At 46.2% G+C, this 21,631-nt stretch overlaps 2 protein-coding genes across 3 annotated transcripts; one reads left to right on the top strand and one right to left on the bottom strand.

Moving 5' to 3' along the window:
• Positions 1 to 226: 226 nt before the first annotated feature.
• B4GALT7 (beta-1,4-galactosyltransferase 7) lies at positions 227 to 6,402 on the top strand. 2 transcript variants are annotated; one of them, XM_081185729.1, is made up of 7 exons: positions 227 to 376; positions 1,641 to 1,991; positions 3,284 to 3,509; positions 3,849 to 3,932; positions 4,086 to 4,190; positions 4,322 to 4,374; positions 5,551 to 6,402. In XM_081185729.1, the coding sequence occupies exons 1-7, from the start codon at positions 327 to 329 to the stop codon at positions 5,582 to 5,584; spliced, it is 903 nt and encodes a 300-aa protein (XP_081041855.1). In that variant the 5' UTR covers positions 227 to 326; the 3' UTR covers positions 5,585 to 6,402. The 2 variants fall into 2 exon arrangements, with proteins under 2 accessions (XP_081041855.1, XP_081041854.1); XM_081185728.1 differs by lacking the exon at positions 4,322 to 4,374.
• Positions 6,403 to 6,817: 415 nt separating this feature from the next.
• LOC308582534 (uncharacterized protein) lies at positions 6,818 to 14,529 on the bottom strand. Its single transcript, XM_081185727.1, has 5 exons — positions 14,318 to 14,529; positions 12,890 to 13,240; positions 10,532 to 10,742; positions 9,293 to 9,395; positions 6,818 to 7,370 (listed from the first exon to the last, which is right to left on the bottom strand). The coding sequence occupies exons 1-5, from the start codon at positions 14,365 to 14,367 to the stop codon at positions 6,931 to 6,933; spliced, it is 1,155 nt and encodes a 384-aa protein (XP_081041853.1). The 5' UTR covers positions 14,368 to 14,529; the 3' UTR covers positions 6,818 to 6,930.
• Positions 14,530 to 21,631: the final 7,102 nt, after the last annotated feature.

The raw sequence follows: 21,631 nt of genomic DNA, 5'->3' as shown, positions 1-21,631 counted from the left end.
AAACTAGTCATAGTACATGCTTCATCTCACTTCGTTAATTCATTTGCTCATTCTGGACTGTCTAGAAGCTCCCCATAAGCTGCCTGATACCACTGAGATCTACTGCCTCGTTTTCCTCCTCTATTTTTTCTATGTGGTCCACCTCTGCCGGGAAACCGGCGAATCTGCGGTTCCTCGGAGTAGCTGTCCTCGTGTAGGAACGAGTGTTAGGCGGAACAGCCAGCGGGGAGCACGTTTCTAGAGGACCGCTCTAGTCGACGGACCTGGTGTCCTCGCCAACGTGTCCCGGCCGGGTTGGGCGGGGAGAACTGCCGGCAGGCAGTAGGATGTTCCCGTCCCGGCGCAAGTCTACTATGTATCGCCGCGCGGGTAGCGGGTAAGTATCCTAAGGGAGAGGAAATTTATGCGAGGGAGAGGAGAACTAGGAAGCGGGGGGGGGGGGGGCGAAGGATGAGAAGCGCACGGGGACCATGAAGGCTCAGCGTCTAAGCTTCAGTCCTGAAATATCTGTTTTATCTTCCGACTTTTTGTCGCAGTTTTGAGCGGTCAAGAAATGGTGCTGTGGAGGTTAGGATGGGCGTGAATCTGAATGGCTGAGAAACAAGCTTCGTTCCCGCCTTAACTATACACCGAGTGGCACATCTCTTTGCCTTTTCCTCCACGAATAGTTTACTTCCCCTATAGGAATGAATGGAAAGCACTATATAGGTGGTGGGGGGAGAGGAGCACTTGAAGCGGGGAGCTTGTACGGGAGGCGTTTTATGGAGATTGAGCTGGGAGAGACGTCTAAGAGGGCTGTATACTTCCCCTTATCTCACCCTGCCGTTCCTCTTCTCAAATATAGCAAATCTTTTTTTTAACCTAGATATGTAGTAACGGAATCCATGTTGTCTCTTGAGTCAGGAAGAAGTTTCTCCCAAGTAACTGGCAATTGGCAACACATTAGTTGTTAGAAAGAAGGGTTTTCAAGTTGGTGGGTTTCACTTTGCACAAGGTACATGCAATGCTTTTAAAGAGCCCATTTCGGATGAATATGGGGGCATAGGATGAGCTCTTGAAGTTGGTGTAACATAGGGGGAAACTTAACAGCATATTTCTGTGCATGTTTACTCAGTAGTAAGTAACAATTTTCTGTGAAGCTTACTCCCAGGTAAGTGTGTAGTTTGATCTTAAAAGCTGGGAGGTTCCTGGTTCAAAAAGTGCTTCAGCCATAAGCTTGCTAGGCAGCTTAGGCAAGCCATTACTTCTTCCCCCACCCCGCCCCCAAAATAAACTACATTATAGGAATTAGACTGAGTTACTTCACATGGATATTTGTAAGGATAACTGAAATGGTATGTGAAGTACTTTTAAGTTTTGAAAGGGCCATACAAATGCTTGATGTATCTTTCCATGTCATTCCAGTCCTACCTATTTTATTTTCACATTGTGACAGTGGTATTTTTCCACAGTTCTTGCTGTTGTGGCATGGGTTGAATGAGGGACCTGAATCCCGGCCACTGTCATGATCCCCACCTTAACAGGTGATGCTTGCTTAAGAGAAGCTTGTGGCAGTTTGTTTCTGTCTTGCCTTCTTTTGCACATGGAATTATCTGTCATGTTTCACTGTGTTGACTTGCCCTATTCTGATTTTGCTTCAGGTCCTGTCGGCTGTTTGGTATCCTACCCCGGAAATTTTCTCTCTTTCAACTCTTTTTTGTTGCACTGTTGCTGGGTTTTCTCTCCCTGTTGTGGCTTCAGCTCAGTTGTTCAGGGGATGTGACTAGAAGTCAAAGAGCTGCAGCTACACTGCCTCAGAAACCCTGCGCATTGGAGCCTCTACCTCAGCTTCCTGATGACCCATCATGGGGACCCCACCGTCTAGCAGTGTTGGTGCCTTTCCGGGAGCGCTTTGAAGAGCTGCTGGCTTTTGTGCCTCACATGCATCGCTTCCTCAGCAGGAAGAAAATTCGCCATCATATCTTCATACTCAACCAGGTGGATCATTACAGGTACTGTAAGGTATGGGTGAATGTGAACCCCATGCTGTGCCTCCCCCTCAATGTTTCAACCTAACCTGTATCCCAAATTATTACATTCTTCTTTGGGTGACTTTGGACATGATATTCATATGGAAGGAAACATTGGGCCTTTGTATTATCTAAAATAGATATTTGCATTTCCCCCACCTGGAAGATGTGTAACCTTGAAATCATATCTGAAGTCTCTCGTATCCATCTATCTAGTACTATTATTGTTGCTATTTTGAAATTTATTACCCACCCTTCACTAGCAGGTCCTAGAGTGGGAATTTAAAATTCAGAATTAAAACAGACTGTAAAACAAATCAGTCACTGGAAAAGTGTGGGTCCTGAAAATACACATCTTAGGTATCAAAGGTGCACATTCAGCTTATGCCAAAAGTTGCATTGTGAGGGTGCCAGAACACTTCTGTGAGGAGGGGATTCCATGACTCAGGGACTGCCACAGAGATTGCCCTCTTCTGAGCAACTACCCCACCAACTTCTGAGAGTGGTGAGACTACAAAGAGGGCTCCCTCAGCACCTGAGGCGATTTGTAGGAATGGTGGCAGTGTCTGTTATTTGGGGCCTAAGCCATTTAGAGCTTTGAACAGTAGCATGAGCCCAGAAACTAACAGCCAATGCAGCTGTTTTAAAACAGGAGCTATATGAGTTCTAAAGACAATCCCAGTATGTAATCTGGCTCCTGAATTCTGAACCTGTTGAAGTTTCCAAGTCCTCTTCAAAGGCAGCCCCATGTAGAGTGCATTGCAATGATCCAGTCTGGAAGTTAAGAGAACATGGAACACAGTGGCAAAGTCATCTCCGTCCAAAAGGGACTGTAGCTGGAAATAGCATTTCTAGCTCCTGAGGCCACCTGGGTTTCCAGTGACCATGCTGCATCCAGCAGTACCTCAAGTTACGAGCCTGCTCCTTCTAGGGGAGTTTAACCCAACCCAGAATGGATTTGAGAACCCAGTACACATGCCACCTATACCTATTCAGTATCAATTAGCTGGTGCATATCCAGCTAACCACTACTACCTATGTTGCACCTAAGCCACTTCTCATGATTCAGATGGGAGAGAGAGAGGTGGGTGTCATCTGCATAGTGTGACTCCAAAACTCCAGATGACAGCTCCCAGTGAGTTCCTAGGGACAGCGTAGATCATCAAACAGTGGCTGGGTGCTCAAGCTGAACACTTTTGACAGTGAGGGCTGAGCTTTCCTAAATATAATTTTCTGACATAGGTCCCATCTGCTTGCATTGGTCTCTTGGGCAGGTTTAACAGAGCATCTCTGATCAACGTGGGCTTCCTTGAAAGTGGCAATGACACAGATTACATTGCCATGCATGATGTGGACTTGTTACCTCTTAATGAGGAATTGGACTACGGCTTCCCAGCTGCAGGCCCTTTCCACGTGGCATCGCCGGAGCTGCACCCTCTCTATCACTATAACACCTACGTAGGTGGCATCTTGCTGCTCACCAAGCAGCACTATCGAATGGTAAGACCTAAGTTATTTCTTTTGGGCTCCTGGGATATTTTATACAACCCACAGAAGGACAAAGTCCTTGCTAGTTATTTTCATTGAACCCACCACCCTGAGATTAAGAGTCTTGTGCTCTACCTTCTGAGCTATCCCAGAATCAGTTGGGGGTTGGACTTGGCACTGTACATTTAATGGCTTATGATGCGCTCTACTCCATTTAATTCTGAAGACGAAGAGTCTTGGAGTGATGGTGCTAGCTGTGGCTTAGTAAGACAGCAGCAGATTTTGAAGGAGGGAAGACTTGAAGGAGGGAAAATATTTCTGGTTTCAACTGTGCCTTTATTGTTGTTTCAGTGTAATGGAATGTCAAACCGCTTCTGGGGCTGGGGCCGTGAGGATGATGAGTTTTATCGCCGCATCAGAGGCGCTGGACTTCAGGTGAGGCTGCAGAATGGCTTTCACTGTAGTTTGAGACCTTGGGGGGACTCTAGTTCTGGGTGAGATTTGAGCCTGTTATTCTGCCACGGTGTGTGAATTCTGTTTTGGACAGAGCTTTCTGGCTTCAGTGTAGGCTCCAACTTTTTATTTCAGCTGTTCCGGCCATCAGGAATTAAAAGTGGATATAAGACATTCCAGCATCTTCATGACCCAGCTTGGCGCAAGAGAGACCAGAAGCGCATTGCTTCCCAAAAGCAGGTGGGAGTTTCTCATGTGGGAGATGGGGGAAGCAGGGGGCTGGGGGTTGGAACTAAAAAATACATTGTTTTTCTTACGTGGAGCTGGCCATATAGCTCTGTAGTAAGTCCTGCACTGTTGCTTCCGCTTAGCCTGGAGGGAGCAGCATTGAGCAAGATGGTTACATCAGAAGGCACAGAAATAGGTATGGCCTGAAACTCATGGAACTCATGAATCTGGTATAGATTTTTTCTACAAAATGTAGACAGTATTGACTTTTCGAAATATTTAATTTTAAAATGCACATTTCTATCCCTGATGACTGTGGATAAAAACTTTACAATGTAAGCAATAAATCCTAGCATTAGAAACCAGGGAGTGTGCCTTTTGCAGCCAGTATCTCCGTCCTTTAGTGCCTCTGATCTGTTTCTTCCCAGTGTTCATGTGTATCTGCTTTCCCTTCCTTGTGAGTGCCATAAATAAAATGAAATAAAAAATTTCAAAAATGATGCCCACCTATTCAGTTTGAACAAAGCTTGTGCTGTAAATTGCTTCACAGGAAGTGGTACATAAATGAAATAAATAACAGTGGGTGGAATTCAGTATAGCGCTATGGTGAATGTTACATCAGTGCACATATTTCTCTCTGCACAACAGGACATTCTCCTCCTCTCCTTCCATATCCCCTAAATCTGTTCTAGAGGCTTCCCCAACCCTATGAAGCACATTTGGGTTTAGGACAAAATATTGAGAATCTCATCTTCCCCTCTTCCACCCTTTTAAAATCCATATGATTATAGGGAAACATTTTGAATCAAAGTTGGCAGGTTTTGCTGAAAGCAGATAATGTCTAAGGTTCCTCGTAGTCTATGGTCAGGCCTTCTCAGCTTGGTGCAAGTGTGTCTCTACTTTTCTCCCTTGTTGTTTAGTCGTTTAGTCGTGTCCAACTCTTCATGACCCCATGGACCAGAGCACGCCAGGCACTCCTGTCTTCCACCGCCTCACACAGTTTGGTCAGGCTCATGTTTGACCCTTCAAGAAACTAGGGAGAACTTTTCTCCCTAGTTTTTTCTTAAAAGGAACTCAGCAAAAGTCTCCCATAAACAAAGTAATAGGAATCGTGCAATGCCAATGAATTTATGGAGACTTGCATAACTTACTGATTGCACCTTTGGTGTTCTGATGCTGCCTTTGATTATGATCGTCTTAGACCCTTCCCTTTGCCATAACTGAGCTTTAAGTCTGTGACTCTATCCTTCACAACACGTAAACCTCCTTCTCTGCTTGCTCTGCTTCACACAAGCCCTCTTCATGATGTCATTTTTTGCTCTCCTACTCTGGACCTGTGTGTATGACGTGTGGCATTTTTGTTCCCATGTAGGAGCAGTTCAAGGTGGACCGTCATGGAGGCTTGACCAACCTCCAGTACAGAGTGGAGTCACGAACTCGGTTGACTGTGGCAGAATCTCCCTGCACAGTCCTCAACATCTTCCTAGAATGCGACACCAGTGAGACTCCCTGGTGCACATTTGGCTGAGCCGACTCCTGCATAGACTCTTGCATTACTGCAGCAGCTGGTTATCAGAATTGTGTCTGGACTCTCCAAAGGCAGATCCTTCTGCAGGAGCCAGCAACAGGGCATGGATGCCTGTGGTCCAATGGTTACAACAAAAGGTCCGAGGATCCACCATCAGTTGACAGGTCAGATGCAGAGCATGACCTCCGTGTGGATGCAGGCAAGGTGGCAGAGACGCTGGCAAGATTAAATGGGCTGAGCGCCTGTTAGAAGGATGTTGACTTGGCAACCTACATCTTGACGGATGGAAGAAAATCTGAGACTAAGAGGCAGGTCAGTGACTGAATCATCCTGCCTATACCAGCCAGTGCTCCAACACTACATGATAACAAGGCAGTGGGACCTATAGACTTGTTGCCCAGGCTGATGCTTAAAGGACTTTACAGAATCACTGTCAGGTAAACTTGTTGGAAGTTTGCTGCTCTCCTATTTCAAAATATGTATAGAGACTTGCTGTGAAGCTCTTGCGCACCCCATCTCTTCCTATGAGGTCTCCTGCTAAGTGGACACTTGTGCTCTGGCTCAGAGAGCATCGTCACTTATCACCGGACCTAAACCCATCGTGGTAAAGGGTCTTGTTATTGGGGTCTTTGAGACACTGAAAGCTGTTGGTTTGCTTCAATAAAGCCATTAAGGCGAGTGCCTCATGAAAGGAAATCAGCGTGCGTGTGTGCACATAGGCATTGCTGTAAGTAGTACAGTGGTACCTCCAATTACGAACTTAATTCGTTCCGGAGGTCTGTTCTTAAGCCCAAACCACTCATAACATGAGGTGTGCTTTCGCTAACGGCACCTCCCGCTGCCGGCGCACGACTTCCGCTCACATCCCGGGGCAAAGTTCGCAACCGGAGCATCTACTTCCGGGTTAGCGGAGCTCGTAACCCGAAGCGTTTGCAAGGAGGAGGGTACGTAACACGAGGTTCCACTGTATCTGGCATTTTGATTTGCACCTTCTCCCTTTTCTGGCCCATTAAAACTTTCTCATCCAAAACCATCATCCAAACCCATTCTTCAGATCCCTGATTGGCCCTGATGTTGCCTGGCACGCCTTAAAAATGAAAGAAACTAGCCACACAAGTAAAGAGATATATTGTCTGAATAAGATCCATTTGTACACTGTGACTATTCCAATAAATCTCCTTCGCCAAGAGAACGAGAGACAAAAGACAGACCCCCCCCCCAGCATCAGGGAACCAGGCCAAAACACCTGCGAAAGAACTGATAGCTCCTACTCAGGTGCATGCGGCACCTGTGGAAGTGCCTGGTCACAGAGCTGGCTGTAGCAGTGCTGGTTGTCTGCTGGAGGCTGACTGTCGACAGGTGAAGGGTCTGTGCTCGTGGAGGGATGTCACTGGGCCCTGCAACGTGGAGAGGTGGAAGAGATGTTTGCCAAGCCTCCATAGAAATGCCTGCTGCCTCCAGGTTCCTCTCCTCTTTCAGAGGCTTAGATTTTTTCTTGAGCTGTTGAGTAAATATGCTGCTGAACTGTTCGAGGGTGCTTGGGTGTTCAGACTGACTTGAGTTGGCTGCCAGGTTCTTAGCATCAGGGGCGAGTTCTTTGTAGTTGCACGAAATAAGCTTCTGCAGCTGAGTTTTGGAGGTGGTTTTTTTGCCAGCCGAGGTTGCTGTAAAGGGTGGGGGTAGAGCCAAAAGGGTTACAGAACTGTGATACAGCCCAAAAGCAGTTCCCACTTAACAAAACTTTTCATTAATTGCTTGCAGCTGGAGTGTGATGTATTAGTAGATGTGAGATTCTAGAACTCTGTGAAAAGAGCTCCCAAAATGTGTCATAGGTGTCTTAGGGTGCCCATTCCCAATATCTGCTACACAGTGCAGTGCATGATTTTAAAAAAATAATAAATCAGTTCCATGCACCCCCATAAGGGGTACATGGAAATCAAGATTGACTTTCAGCTGGCGGTGGTGCACCTTTAGCAACTTCCCCTGACTTCTAGGCTTCTATATGTGCTGATTGCTTTGCTGTTCCCAACTAATCTAGTCCTTGTCTAAATCTTCCAGACTTTGCAGACAATCCACAGTGCAGTTGAGTAACGCAACTCAAACTGATATGCATAATTTATTCTGAGTGCAAAACCAAAGTTCCCTTAGCACACATTCCCCCATGTCACATACTGTGTGTGTGTGTGTGTGAGAGAGAGAGAGAGAGAGAGAGAGGGAGAGAGAGGGAGAGAGAGAGAGACAAACTGCTATTTTTTAGGCATGTCATACAATTTCCACTTACCTGTAGCTAAAAGAACCAGGGCAAAATTGGAGAGTGCACAGTGGAACTCTTGGCTTGTCAGCCTGTCCTCAGACTTTAGAGGGTGGGCAAGAAGTAGGTACAGTGGTGCCCCGCAAGACGAATGCCTCGCAAGACGGAAAACTCGCTAGACGAAAGAGTTTTCCATTTTGGAGGTGCTTCGCAAAACGAATTTCCTATGGGCTTGCTTCGCAAGACAACAATGTCTTGCGAGTTCCTGCTGGTTTTTCCCCCTCCCCCCTTTTTCTAAGCCACTAATCCGCTTATCAGCTGATCCAATCAGCAGATAAGCTGCTAAAAGCCGCTAATAGCGCTAATCCGTCAATGGGCTTGCTTCGCAAGACGAAAAAACCGCTAGACGAAGAGAATCACAGAACGGATTCTTTTCGTCTTGCAAGGCACCACTGTACTGATCTGAATGAGCAAACCCTCATGCGCTGAAAGCACATGTGAGGCGGATGCATAGATTTGCATGGAGCACCTGTGGCAGGCAGAGATATGTGACAGGGTTGGCACTGACTTGGAGACCCTCTCACCATTGCTGATGTGGCCAGCAGTGGTGGGTGGGGCTAGCCAACATAGCCCCTCATGCATACTGTCTTCTGAATCCTTCCCTTAACACAAAGGAAGTAGAGCAATACTTTTCCTGAGGCCCATCCGTCTCATAGTGACATCCCTGGTGGCACTTTTCAGCAATGTGAAGCTACTATAGCATTGCTGGGAGCTAATGGTGGAAGTTGATCTGGAATTGAGACTGTTGTCACCATCAGCTCTCTGATGATGCACTTTGACACTAAAAGTAATGGAAGATGCACTGCCGACAGTAATGGCCAGTTGCTGAAGATGGGGTGCTGTCTCATTTATGAAATAAACGGGCTCACCACTGATAACACAGCTTAGCAGTCGTTTGATCAGCTAAGCGATAGTTTGGGTTGACTTCCCTGGAGGAAGAGGGTCAGCTATGTTTCAGTTCAGTTTGCACTGCCGATCTTAAAGGTTTACTACATTAGTTGCTCCTTTCCTAAAGCAAGGTTGGAACTAGTGCATGCCTGCGATAAGCGATCTCACAGGGCAGCCTCCTGCAGTCTAGTGCCTTCCAGATACTGGATGCCAACTCCCATCAGCTCCAGCAAGCGTGGTCAGTGGCCAGGGATGGTGGGATCTAGTCCACAACATCTGGAAGGTACTGCATTGGCAACATCTACATGGAGGTAACTCCCTCCAGTTGGTAAGGTGTTCACAGTGCTGCCTTATACAGCTTGGGCACTTCCTCCTCTCCGTAGTCACCTGCTACCATGTGCAAAGAGCTGCCACACTTGGATCCAGACTTCATTGATGAGGCCTCCAGCTCAGTGGTCATACTGGAGGAAGATGAATCCTCGTCGTTTGTCTGTATAAAAAAGAAGCATACAGAGTTAAGGCAGCAGCTCTGAAGCTTAATTCACCACTATTCAAATGTGCCCAACTAGGGTCACTGCCTACCATCCCCAGTCAGAAATGATGCCCATAGTGAGATGCTTGATAAAGAGAACTAGGACTTGGTTGGCTAGGCTTCCTCTCTTCCCAATGTTCTTATCCCTAGTAGAGAAATGTTTTGTTTTGTTTTAACCAACAAAAAGGGAAGCGAAGTCTGTCACCATTTGCAAGGAATGGAAAGAAAGTGGGCCTTGGCAGGTAGTCACTATTCAGGAAGTCTTGCTCGGTATTATTCTATTTGAGGAACAGGATTATTTGGCTGACCAGCAATGCTTAACTGATCCAGGGATGCTTAACCACTAGTCAGTGGGTATATAGGACTGTAGCCTAAGGCTACCAAGAGGATTTTCTGCTTCCCAAGAGACCATAGTGCAACTGATGCCTCCCTAATACCTAATGCAGCCTCATTTGAACGTCTGCGGTCTCATACCTCACTCCATCTAAAGACTCATACAGTGATGACTTTACCACCAGCCGCCACCTCCTCCCACCCACCATTTGCTCTGCTTACTGTCTGCCTGATGAAGAATTCTGGAGAACTGAAAAGCTTGCACACCGTTTTTTGACATATTGATTGGCCACATAACAGTATTACCCTAATGTGGTTTTTTGATTGATTGATTGATTGATTGATAAATAAATAAATATTATTTATAGCCCACCCATCTGGCTGGGTTTCCCCAGCCACTCTGGGCAGCTCCAAACATAATATTAAACAGAATAAAACTTCAAACATTAAAAACTTCCCTAAACAGGGCTGCCTTTGGATGTCTTCTGAAAGTCAGGTAGTTGTTTATTTCCTTGACATCTGGCGGCAGGACAGGCGCCACCACCAAGAAGGCCCTCTGAATGATGGTTGTGGGCCAACAGGGTTGCCTTTGCATTCTAGGAACACTTTGCCAGCTATGCAAGTTGTTTACAGAACTACTTATAAAGTGGAGTTTACGGCCCAAGTTCATTCAGCTTCTTCTGGCTGAAAAAGGAAAGGGCCTGCACCCCTTGCAGAAGAGAACTCAGTAACTGGGACAGGTTCTGTCCTGCTTCACATACCAAGCTGGGTGACTGAGACGGAGCTTCTTTGTACACCTTGTACCGTCTGCCCTTCCTGCTCCCATAGAATCTGGAGAAGAAAGCCCAGGGCCCACGAGAGTTTAACGCTGGCTCACTGGCTTGTGATGAGATTTGTAAGAACTGAATGTCCAGCTGCAATTGTCCTCTGGTCTTCTCCTTCTTGCCAGGTCGAGATTGCAGCACAAACCACCTGCAGAGAGATAAGACAATGGCCTCTATGGCAGGGGTCTAACTTGCCACTCTTCTACTGCTGAGAGAGGCAACATGGTGCCCTCCAGGTGTTGTGGAGCATGTCCCATCAGACCCAGCCAGTTAGACCATGAGCAGGGGTGACTCAAACTGTAGCCTGAAAGATCGGAAGAGTTGCACACAGTCTCCCCTGGCTCTATGGGTTACCACTGTAGTACCAATAATCTAACAAGAGCCCTGCTGGATCAGGCCATGGCCTCATCTAATCCAGCATCCTGTTCTCACAGTAACCAACCAGATGCTTATGAGAAGCACAAAAGCAGGAACAGAGCCAAATAGCGCTCTCTCCACTTGTGATTCTCAGCCACTGGTATTCAGAGGCGTACTGTCTAGGTTAGAAGAGACAGAATATAGCCACCAGGTTATTTCTTGGCACCTATGTGGTAACACAATAGGGCAACCTTCCTCAACCTGGTGTCCTCCAGATGTTTTGCACAATTCAGCGACTGGCTTGGGCTAAAGCAGTGTTTCTCAAACTTGGGTCTCCAGCTGTTTTTTTGGATTACAACTCCTATCATGCCTAGCTAGCACAACCAGCAGTCAGGGATGATGGGAGTTGTAGTCCAAAAACAGCTGGAGACCCAAGTTTAGGAAACCCTGGGCTAAAGGGAGTTGCAGTACATATCTAGAGGGCACTGGGTCGTAGAAGGATGCTCTAGAGCAGGGGTAGCCAACACAGTGCCCTGCAAGTGTTGCTGGACTACACTCGTGATTCTTGACCTTTGGTTGTGCTGGCTGAGGGTGATGGGAGTCGTACGACACAACATCTGGAGGGCACTGTTGGTTTCCCCTGTCATATACTGCGGTTGAATATTGACCAAGTTGTGCTGGCTGAGGGTGATGGGAGTCGTACGACACAACATCTGGAGGGCACTGTTGGTTTCCCCTGTCATATACTGCAGTTGAATATTGACCAAGTTGTAACTTACCACAGTGTGAATGTAACCATTTTGTAAACTGGTCATTTGGCAGCTGCTGAGAAGTTTGCAACTCCTCTAAATTTCCAATTTGGGTGTGTGTTGCAGTGACCTCAGCACTTGGCTGGATCTTTCGGCCTACCAGTTTCCTGTTTGCTTACAGGCTAATTGCTGCAACTTACATTTTGGAAAATGTGAAGTGCCCTATTCTGCACTGGAGATGCTAAAAAGAATGGTGCGCCTGGGTGGTTTGCTGAAGGTGGAGCCTGCCAGATTCTGCAACTGGGCATTTCAGAGAGCGTGACTGGATAAGTGTATTAAATCTCATCCATATGCTAAACTTCCCTACCAGCTCTGAAGAAGACAGAATCCTCCTTCTTGCTTCTCCAGTCAGCTATTAATTAATAGCTTGCCACAAAAGGAGCCTAGGAGTGATTTACAAAATGTGAAAAGCATAAAGCATGGCTTAAAATGGGGGGGGGGATGCATTATAAGAAAAGTCATACAATAAAACAGAACCAATAAAAGAGCAGCAAAAACACACCATCAATAGATAGATTATTACAATTTTGCTATCAAATGCCTGGGAAGTGATAAGTTTCTACCTGGAGCCAGAAGGACGTTAATTATGGTACGAGGTGGACTTCAGCAGGAAAGCAACAAGTGGGGAGCCCCAGTGGGAAAGGCCCTCTCCTTTCCTCCCAAGTACTTACTAATATTACAATCCCAGCTAAAATTTGGCACTTTTACATAACCCTTCAATATATGTGCATTTTTATGGGAGCTATGGGTTAGTTAGTTTTCGTCCAATATCTTATTGTGTGCACATGTTTGTGTGTGCATGACATTTGCATTGCTGCCTCGGCTGTGCAATGATGCACCTCTTAAAAGGCTTTGCCACATTTTTGCTGCTCATGGCACTGACCATTTTCTTAAGGGCCATCACCTCCAAACTATATCTTCCTGCACTTCTTGCCTGATGCCACCCCATGGCTCAAAAATGTGAACTCTGGGTTAACCAGCATGGTGTCCTCTAGACTACAACTGCCATCAGTCTTGACCACTGGCCAAACTGGCTGTGGCTGATGGAAATTGCATCTGAAGGACACTGTGTTGGTTATCCCTAGCTTGACTTCACAAGATAGATGCAGGGCTGGCAGGTGATGCTCACTCATTTCTTCTCTTCGTTTTGTCCTGAAAAAGTTGGGCAAGAGGCAAGCATACTCTGCCGAGGAACTGGTTGAAATGATGCAAGGACTGGTGCATGACGGTAAGGATGAGGCCATTCTCTTCTGAGTCATCCAGCACACTGGGCAGCTGCAATGTACACTCTTCATGCCATTCGGGACTTAGGCTGTGTAATGCTATGGAGGTCCTGAACTTCTGCTTCTGTAGCTGAATCACAACATAGGGGTTGCTGGTGCCAGTGGCGCCCTTGGAGCGTAGAGAGCAGGCACGCAGGACAGTCAGCTGCAGGTGGGTAGGGTGCCAGGCATGCTCCTTTTCTGTGTCCTCATCCACCCTGCAAAGATAAATCCTTTTATTAGTTAGTGGCAGTTGTGAAGAAAGTCATAGAATAACAGAATCGCATAACTGTAGAGTTGGAAGAGACCTGAAGGTCATCTCGTCCAACCCCCTGCAATGCAGGAATTTCATCTAGAGCATCCATGACAGATGGCCATCAACCTCTGTTTAAAAACCTCCAAGGAAGGAGAGTCCACAACCTCCCAAGGGAGTCCGTTCCACTGTCTTAACAGCTCTAACTGGCTGAAGGTTATTCCTGATGCTTAGTCAGAATCTCCTTTCTTGTAACTTGAATCCATTGGTTGAGTCCTACCCTCCAGAGCAGGAGAAAACAAGCTTGCTCCATCCCCCGTGTGACAACCCTTGAGATATTTGCAGATGGATATCATATCTCCTCTCAGTTGCCTCTTTTCCAGGCTAAACATACCCAACTCCCTCAACTGTTCCACATAAGGCTTGGTTTCCAGACCCCTGAACTTCTTGGTTGCCCTCCTCCACACACATTCCAGCTTGTCAATATCCTTCTTAAATTGTGGCACCCAGAAATAGACACAGTATTCCAGGTGTGGTCTGACCAAGGCAGAACAAAGCAGTACTATTAGTTCCCTTGATCTAGACACTATACCTTGTTGATATAGCCTATAATAGTATTCACTTTTTTGCCGCTGCATCACATGTTGAGCTTGTGATCTACAAAGACCCTATTCATTTGTACTACTGGCAATCCAGATGTCCCTCCTCTTATATTTGTGCAGCTGGTTATTCCTGCCTAAGTGCAGAACCTTCCATTAGTCCCTATTGGAATTCATTTCGCTAGTTTTGGCCCAGTTCTCCATGTTCACCCAGTGAGCTTCCTGTTGCAGCAGAGCTTTGAACCCAGCTCTCTCCCCATCCAAATCTCCTTTCCTAATCTAAATTGCAGGGTTGCTGTGAGGTTAACCTGGGGAAACTCCATTGGAGCTGCCCTGAAAGTCTTTGAGGGTGAGGTTACAAGCATAATAATAGCTGGTCTTCTTAGGCTGAGGTGGGACTGAGTCAACATTTAGCTGTCTAGAGAGATGGAACAACTCTTTACCCGATCACCGGCAAGGACTTTGTTCCCTCCTCGTTTGCATCCAGCTCCATGTAGCCAATTCAACTGACATCCACGTCACTGCCTTAATGGCACCTAGAGTAAAGCAAGGAATGCCCATTCGAGAATGTTGGAATTTGAGGTTGACAATCAGGTGGGCGGAGCTATTATCAGCCACACCCCTCTATCCAGCAAATTTTTTCTTCTTCCTGATTCCGTATGTTTTGCTCTGTTGTTGTCAGGGCGCAGGCCTTGGTGGTCACAAAAATAGCACCTCTCCACTCTGGCTTAGAGTGGCTAGGAGTCCGCCTGACTACACGACCGCACAGGAAGGCACTGGCGGAACCCAAAAGCTATGAAAAGCAAACTTTTTGAGTTTTTGGTCCATGGTCTCTTGCAGCTTCAGAGATGCCAATACATCTCCTTGTCAAGGCAAAGGGGACCCAGGGTGCCGGTACAGCTCATGCCAAGGGCACAAGGGAACCTACATGCGCCTCAGGCTGTTGTTGGTACAAAATTCCCACCTTTTCTGCTTAACGTTCAGCTGCTAAGGGTACTAGTGGTGATGCTCAGTAATCAAAGGAGACAGTTTAAATCCTAGCCCCTGCCTTGGGGGATGGTGATAATTTATTTAAAATAAAAACTAAAACAGTTCTAAACCTGTATGAAGAAGCAGAGCAAAAAAGCCTAAAATAAAATAAAATTAGGCCAACATTTTCACATAGATTTTCAGGGGAAAGGCTGTATGCCCATATGTGTGTTACAGTGCTATTTTTCTAGAAAAAGAGGTGCAGGAATTCACCATGACCGCCTCACTTGCTTTCTTATAATGGCAATGGAGTCTGCCTGAGGTGCCGGAACTGAGTTTCGGCAAGTTCCAGCTGAAAAAAAGCTCTGTGTGTGTTTCAAATGGAGATGTGATGCTTTAGAGATCAAGTTGGTTTAGCTGAATCAGGATCCCCTACAAGATAAATGTAAAAAGAAAACCGAACAAAACAATTAACGCTCCCCACCCCACCAAGAGTAATTCTGGAAAAATATAATACATAGTATTGTTTTCTCTGTCATTTCTGGAATGAAAACTGAAATCTTCACTCCCTCAAACAGTGAAATCAGTGTCTACAGGACTAGAGTCAATATGGAGTCATGACAAAACAAGAGTGTGTTTCACCATGCTCAGAAGAACCCTGAAATTTACAGAACTACAAAACCATTAAAAAAAATCAGCAACAACAAAAAGCTATCAACTGTCTCCCCCGCCAAACAAAACAAAACAAAACAAAAACTAGCCAAATAAGGACTGAGCATGCTCAGTAGTCATGAATGTCAGGAAATGGAAAGTGGTGGTGCAGTGTAGCAGAATGCCCTGCTCAGAGAGAATATTGCCTGTAACCCACAATAGGAACACTCTGCTTAGGAAGGAGGAAATATTGCACAATTTTGTTGAAGGTTCCACTTGTTACTGCAGAAGAGCAAATAAAACCACCAGTATTCTGGGAGTTTTCATTGGATTTCTGGAGTCTTCGTACTGCTTGTAATCTTTAAAACGCAAACCCTAAACAATACAGAGCTATGCCTATATTTTCCACATGTGTAATTATAATATTTTATATTTTAAAGAATGCAATTTATGATATGCCATGGCTACAATAATTATCTTCATGTTCTGTATGTTTAGCCTCATGGTGAAGCAAGTACTGTGTAATTATTGAGCCGGAAACAACTTTGTTAACAGATAACCTAGGGTTGGCATCAATTTACTATGTCACTGATGATTTGTGGCCAACTAAGTTCAGTTCTTGCCTGTATTTCAGGGGGCGGGACTAGATGACTCTTTGGGTCCTTTGCAGCTCAACAATTCTATTATTCTAATTGCTCAGGCAGTAAACAAACAAACAAAAACATTGTCTAAGTATCTAGATTCAGTTTTTCATAAAGCCAACTCTCCTAAGGCTTGTGGTTATATTATATGGTACCAAAATTCTCTGATGCGTTATTTTATTTCTTTGGTTTGTTTCTTTTCTCCACCAAAACTACTGCTTTCTAGCCTTCTTCCCCAGTCCCCCACTGCCATCAAAGAGTGCAATTTTGTGACCTCTAAGCAAGCCTGAGTCTGAGACTGCTTTTCGCAGAACCATCTGACTTAGCCTTGATTTATTATTTTAGTCATGCTGCTAGCCCATGTAAGGCTCGGTAGTTTGTTTGACCAAACTGCAGGAGGCAGTGGAAGACAGGAGTGCCTGGCATGCTCTGGTCTATGGGGTCACAAAGAGTTGGACACGACTAAATGACTAAACAACAACACAACAACAGGGTACATAATACCCCTTGCTTTCATTCATCTTTACCACAACCCTGTAGTTGTAGCTGGTGCATGGGTGGAACTGAGGAAGGAAGCTACCTTAAAGCAATATTGGATCCATGCTTGCTTAGGATGTTAGAGAGCACAGGCTACAGATTGCTACTGGTGATATACTGTGCTCCCAGAACCCTGTCCATTAAGCGATGGGCTGCTACATACTGCACCAGCTGTGACTTGGGCAACCCTATGTAGATCACATTACACTAATCAAGTGCTGAGATTATGAAGGAATTTATGTTACACATAAATAGTAACAGAAATGTGTAAGGCGTAACAAAAATATGTGAGGGAGACAAAGTGGGTATTTCTGTGCTCAATCAAAAGGGGTATGCCCTCTCGCCCTAGGCATGCTAGGCCTAAAAAAGCCACCTAGATTTGCAAAGTGGTTGCAATTCCCCCAACCCAAATATGTTTGTAATTGTGGGATGAGAGATTTGTTGCAGGGGGTTGGACTAGATGACCCTTGGTGTCCCTTCAACTCAACAATTCTATGATGCACCCAAGGTAAAGGTGAAGGTAAAGGTACCCCTGCCCGAACGGGCCAGTCTTGACAGACTCTGGGGTTTGTGCGCCCATCTCACTCTATTGGCCGGGGGCCAGCGCTGTCCGGAGACACTTCCGGGTCACGTGGCCAGCGTGACAAAGCTGCATCTGGCGAGCCAGCGCAGCACACGGAAACGCCGTTTACCTTCCCGCTGGTAAGCGGTCCCTATTTATCTACTTGCACCCGGGGGTGCTTTCGAACTGCTAGGTTGGCAGGCGCTGGGACCGAGCAGCGGGAGCGCACCCCGCCGCGGGGATTCGAACCGCCGACCTTTCGATCGGCAAGCCCTAGGTGCTGAGGCTTTTACCCACAGCGCCACCCGCGTCCCTGGCACCCAAGGTAGCCAGGTATAAAAACAACAAGGTCCCTGCACATTTAATAATTGCGTAGAGGAAGGCATATCAGCAGACGCAGGTTGTCATTCCAACCATACCTGCTGAAGCTTTCTCTTCTATACAATAATTAAAATGTGCACGAGATCTGTCCTCTTTTTCACCTAGCTGCTAGGTACTGCTGCTGGAAAAACCTCAACGATGAAAGCACAATACGCAGCGAGTGGAGACAAAGGAAACACTGTTCTTCTTTCTGTATGCCTTTCTATGATAGGGTTGCCATATTTCAAAAAATGAAAATCTGGACGTTAAAGCGATTTCCCCCCGGACAATGTTTGTGAGGGTCGAATCCCAGCTATGTTCGGGAAATTCCGGACATATGGCAGTCCTAGACATATGCATTTTCTGAAGTAAGGTATAGTTGGTCCCAGGAGAGTGCGTTTGTAACATTTACTAAAGTCATAAATATCTCTAAACACGTGGAAGAGCCTGTCCTATAAAACAGTACAATTAAGACAACTGAGAGGAATAGAAGACCCAATCAATGCTGGTTTTTGTTTTTGTTTTTTATAAGACAGTTCAAAACAGGGTGCCAGTGGGAGCATTTGGAATTATGAGAAAGTGCCATGGGTGCCTGTCAATAAATGGCTGCCTTGGAGGGGCAGTGGTGGCTCAACATAAAATGACTGCCTTAAGGTGTGTAGCACATCACAAAATGGCTGCCACATCTAATGAGCAGATAGATAGGAGCCTGCCTCGCAACAGCAGCTACCCACAACAATGGGAAAAGGCCTAGCACTTGTTCATGGAGAGCAACTCTTTGCACCCCTCCCCTGGTCAGAATGGAAAGAAGGGTGGGTGCCCAATCCTGGCACCCAGTGAAATATGGGCATGTTTAGGGGAGAGTGTTTAATGAGACAGTGCAAACAGGAATTGACCAGGAAGGGCAAACAATCTCTTGTGTACTGTGAGTTTTGGAGGGTTTATTGAGACCTTTCACAGGCACAATAGGTGGAACTGCAGGCACCACACTGGCAGCTATCCATGACTTTGCATGGAAGTATTTAAAGGACCCACAGGTAGAGCAGCTGGGCTATATTAACCATTAGGCCAGCAAGCAATTGAACACAGACCTTGCTCTAGTGCAAAGGCAGAAAATAGATTGGGATCTACAGACTGGAAAATGGATGACTTAACGGTAGATCAGCAAGTGTTTATCTTTAATAGTTATTTAAAAACAGAAACAGAAAAAAGCTCCCCCTAAGTTAGGCTGTTAGAATTACTGATCTGTATTTTGTAGTAAGTGTAGATTCCGACATGTAAAATGCAGTCTATGGCTCCTGGGTTATTAGCTCCACCCCATGAACCCCCATTTCATATCTGGTTCTGGTTAGTGGATCTTAGGGATCTAGTAAAAAATAAAATCAGTCAGATCTGTAGTCTGTCCAACTCTGATCTAACATTAATGTGTCATGTTAATGGAGATTTGGCTTACTGCAATGGACTACTGCAATGCGCTCTACGTGGGGCTACCTTTGAAGGTGACTTGGAAACTACAGCTAATCCAGAATGCGGCAGCTAGACTGGTGACTGGGGGCGGCTGCCGAGACCACATAACACCGGTCTTGAAAGACCTACATTGGCTCCCAGTACGTTTCTGAGCACAATTCAAAGTGCTGGTGTTGACCTTTAAAGCCCTAAACGGCCTCGGCCCAGTATACCTGAAGGAGTGTCTCCACCCCCATCGTTCTGCCCGGACGCTGAGGTCCAGCGCCGAGGGCCTTCTGGCAGTTCCCTCATTGCAAGAAGCAAAGCTACAGGGAACCAGGTAGAGGGCCTTCTCGGTAGTGGCGCCCGCCCTGTGGAACGCCCTCCCATCAGATGTCAAAACGATAAACAACTACCTGACATTCAGAAGACATCTTAAGGCAGCCCTGTTCAGGGAAGTTTTTAATGTATGATATTTTAGTGTTTTTTGGTTTCTATGCCGCCCAGAGTGGCTGGGGAAACCCAGCCAGATGGGTGGGGTACAAATAATAAATTATTATTATTATTATTATTATTATTATTATTATTATTATACTCCACCCTCAGCCATGCTCCTTTCAAATCCCCATAAAAGTATTGTTAAAATACTTCTATACCACTTTTCAAACAATTATTGTTTCCCGAAGTGGCTTACATGAATTAAGAGAGAGAAATGTGTCTTGTTCTTAGGCGTATAAAGAATAGACAAGACACATAAGGGAGTGGGACTGGAAAGAAAGAGCAGATGATAGACTCCAACTCCCATCAGCCCAAGCCAGCATTTGTCAGTGGTCAGTGGTTTGGGGAGCAACAGCATCTGGAGAGCCACAGGTTCATTGGTGACCAAAATATTAAGACAGAACTTATATTGAGAGCTGTATCAAGGGTAGCTCAGTGACCACTGACCATGGTACCTGGGGCTGATCATCCTACCATCCCTGACCATTGGCGGATGAGAGTTGGAGTCCAACAACATCTGTATGGCACCACATTGGCTATCCCTGACTACATGTTTTTGTGTACATGTGTTAGTCTGCAGATGCATTGTTGGGAAAGGACACCATTGGTCAGGAGTGAGCTGATATGATGGGAGCAAGTTCAACAAAATAAGGGCCTAAGATGTATTTTGGGGAGTGAGGGTTAGGAACAGGAATATATGAAGCTGCCTTATACTAAGTCCGGCCATCAGTCCACTGATCCACTTGGGCTTGCCGATCAAAAGGTTGGTGGTTTGAATCCCTGTGACAGGGTGAGCGCCCATTGTTCTGTCTCAGCTTCTGTCAACCTAGCAGTTCAAAAGCAGGCCACTGCAAGTAGATAAGTAGGTACCACTGTGGCGGGAAGGTAAACAGTGTTTTCGTGTGCTCTGGCTTCTGTCACGGTGTTCTGTTGCACCAGAAGTGGTTTAGTCATGCTGGCCGCATGACCCAGAAAGCTGTCTGTGAACAAACGCTGGCTCCCTCACCGCAACCCCATAGTCGCCTTTGACTGTACTTAACCGTCCAGGGGTCCTTTACCTTTTTTACACTGACTAGAAGTGACTCTCTGGGTTTGGGGGCAGAGGATTGAACCTGGCATCTTACACTTGCAAAGAGATGCTTCACCACTGAGCTGTGGTCCTTCCCCCATTAGGAAGGAGACTTCTAGGTCAGGGCTGCTGTGTATGCCTGGGAATACGTAGGAGGGCTGGGAATGAGGGAAGGCTTTGGAGAGCTTTGGCGCATGTGTAGCTGGAGAAGAACACACCCAGTGTGGAGCATGTGTTAGGAGCACAGCATGTAATTACTAAGCCAGAAGGTGCTTTGCCTGGGTTCCTGTTTTGAACTGAACCGTGGTGGTGTTGGCATCCCTCCCAGGTGTAACCATCACACCCAGCCAGGAGGCTCCCTGACAACACGCCCCCGATCCGGCTTCACAAGCCTGTGACAGCTGGGGAGGGGACGGAAAGTAACAAAAACCAGAACTCGACTAGGAGGGAGCAAGGCTGACTCAGAGCCATTAACTGTGTCATGTCTCATTCGCATAATGGAACGGTGGAACAGGGAAAGGGCTTGCCAAGCCAAATTTAGTTGTATGTCTGCCCAAGGATGGGTGCTTGCTTTGGAGTATTAGGCTTCTTGGGAATCACACTGCAAAACTGGCAGTTCTTGTGCACCTTCAGGCTGCCACTGCCCACTTACCGGTATTTCCCCCCAAATCCAGAGTTTTACAAAGCGTATCTTCCAGGTAAACGACATTGCTGTTAGTCCTCCAAATTCCCTGAGACTTCCAGTCACATGTAATCTCTACTGTTACACTGAACTACAGTAACTGTTAAAATCTAAATGTATTTGGCACAGCTGGTTGAGTGTGTAGATAGCTATATAACAGAATATGAACAGAATATGCACTGGCTGCAGGGGCCATAGCCATCCCACCCATACCAGCAAAGTGAGGCTATAATATGATGCATGTTTATGTGGCAGTAAGTCCCACTGAACTCAGTAACATGCATAGGATGCTAGGGACTGGCAGCAAAGTGTTGGAGGACAGTGCTGTGTGTGCCACATGGC

This window comes from Podarcis bocagei, assembly GCF_964188305.1.
Source record: "Podarcis bocagei genome assembly, chromosome: 2".
In the NCBI taxonomy this organism is placed as follows: Eukaryota; Metazoa; Chordata; class Lepidosauria; order Squamata; family Lacertidae; genus Podarcis; species Podarcis bocagei.
The sequence above is the reverse complement of the archived record's forward strand: the minus strand, read 5'-3'. Positions and strand labels throughout refer to the sequence as shown.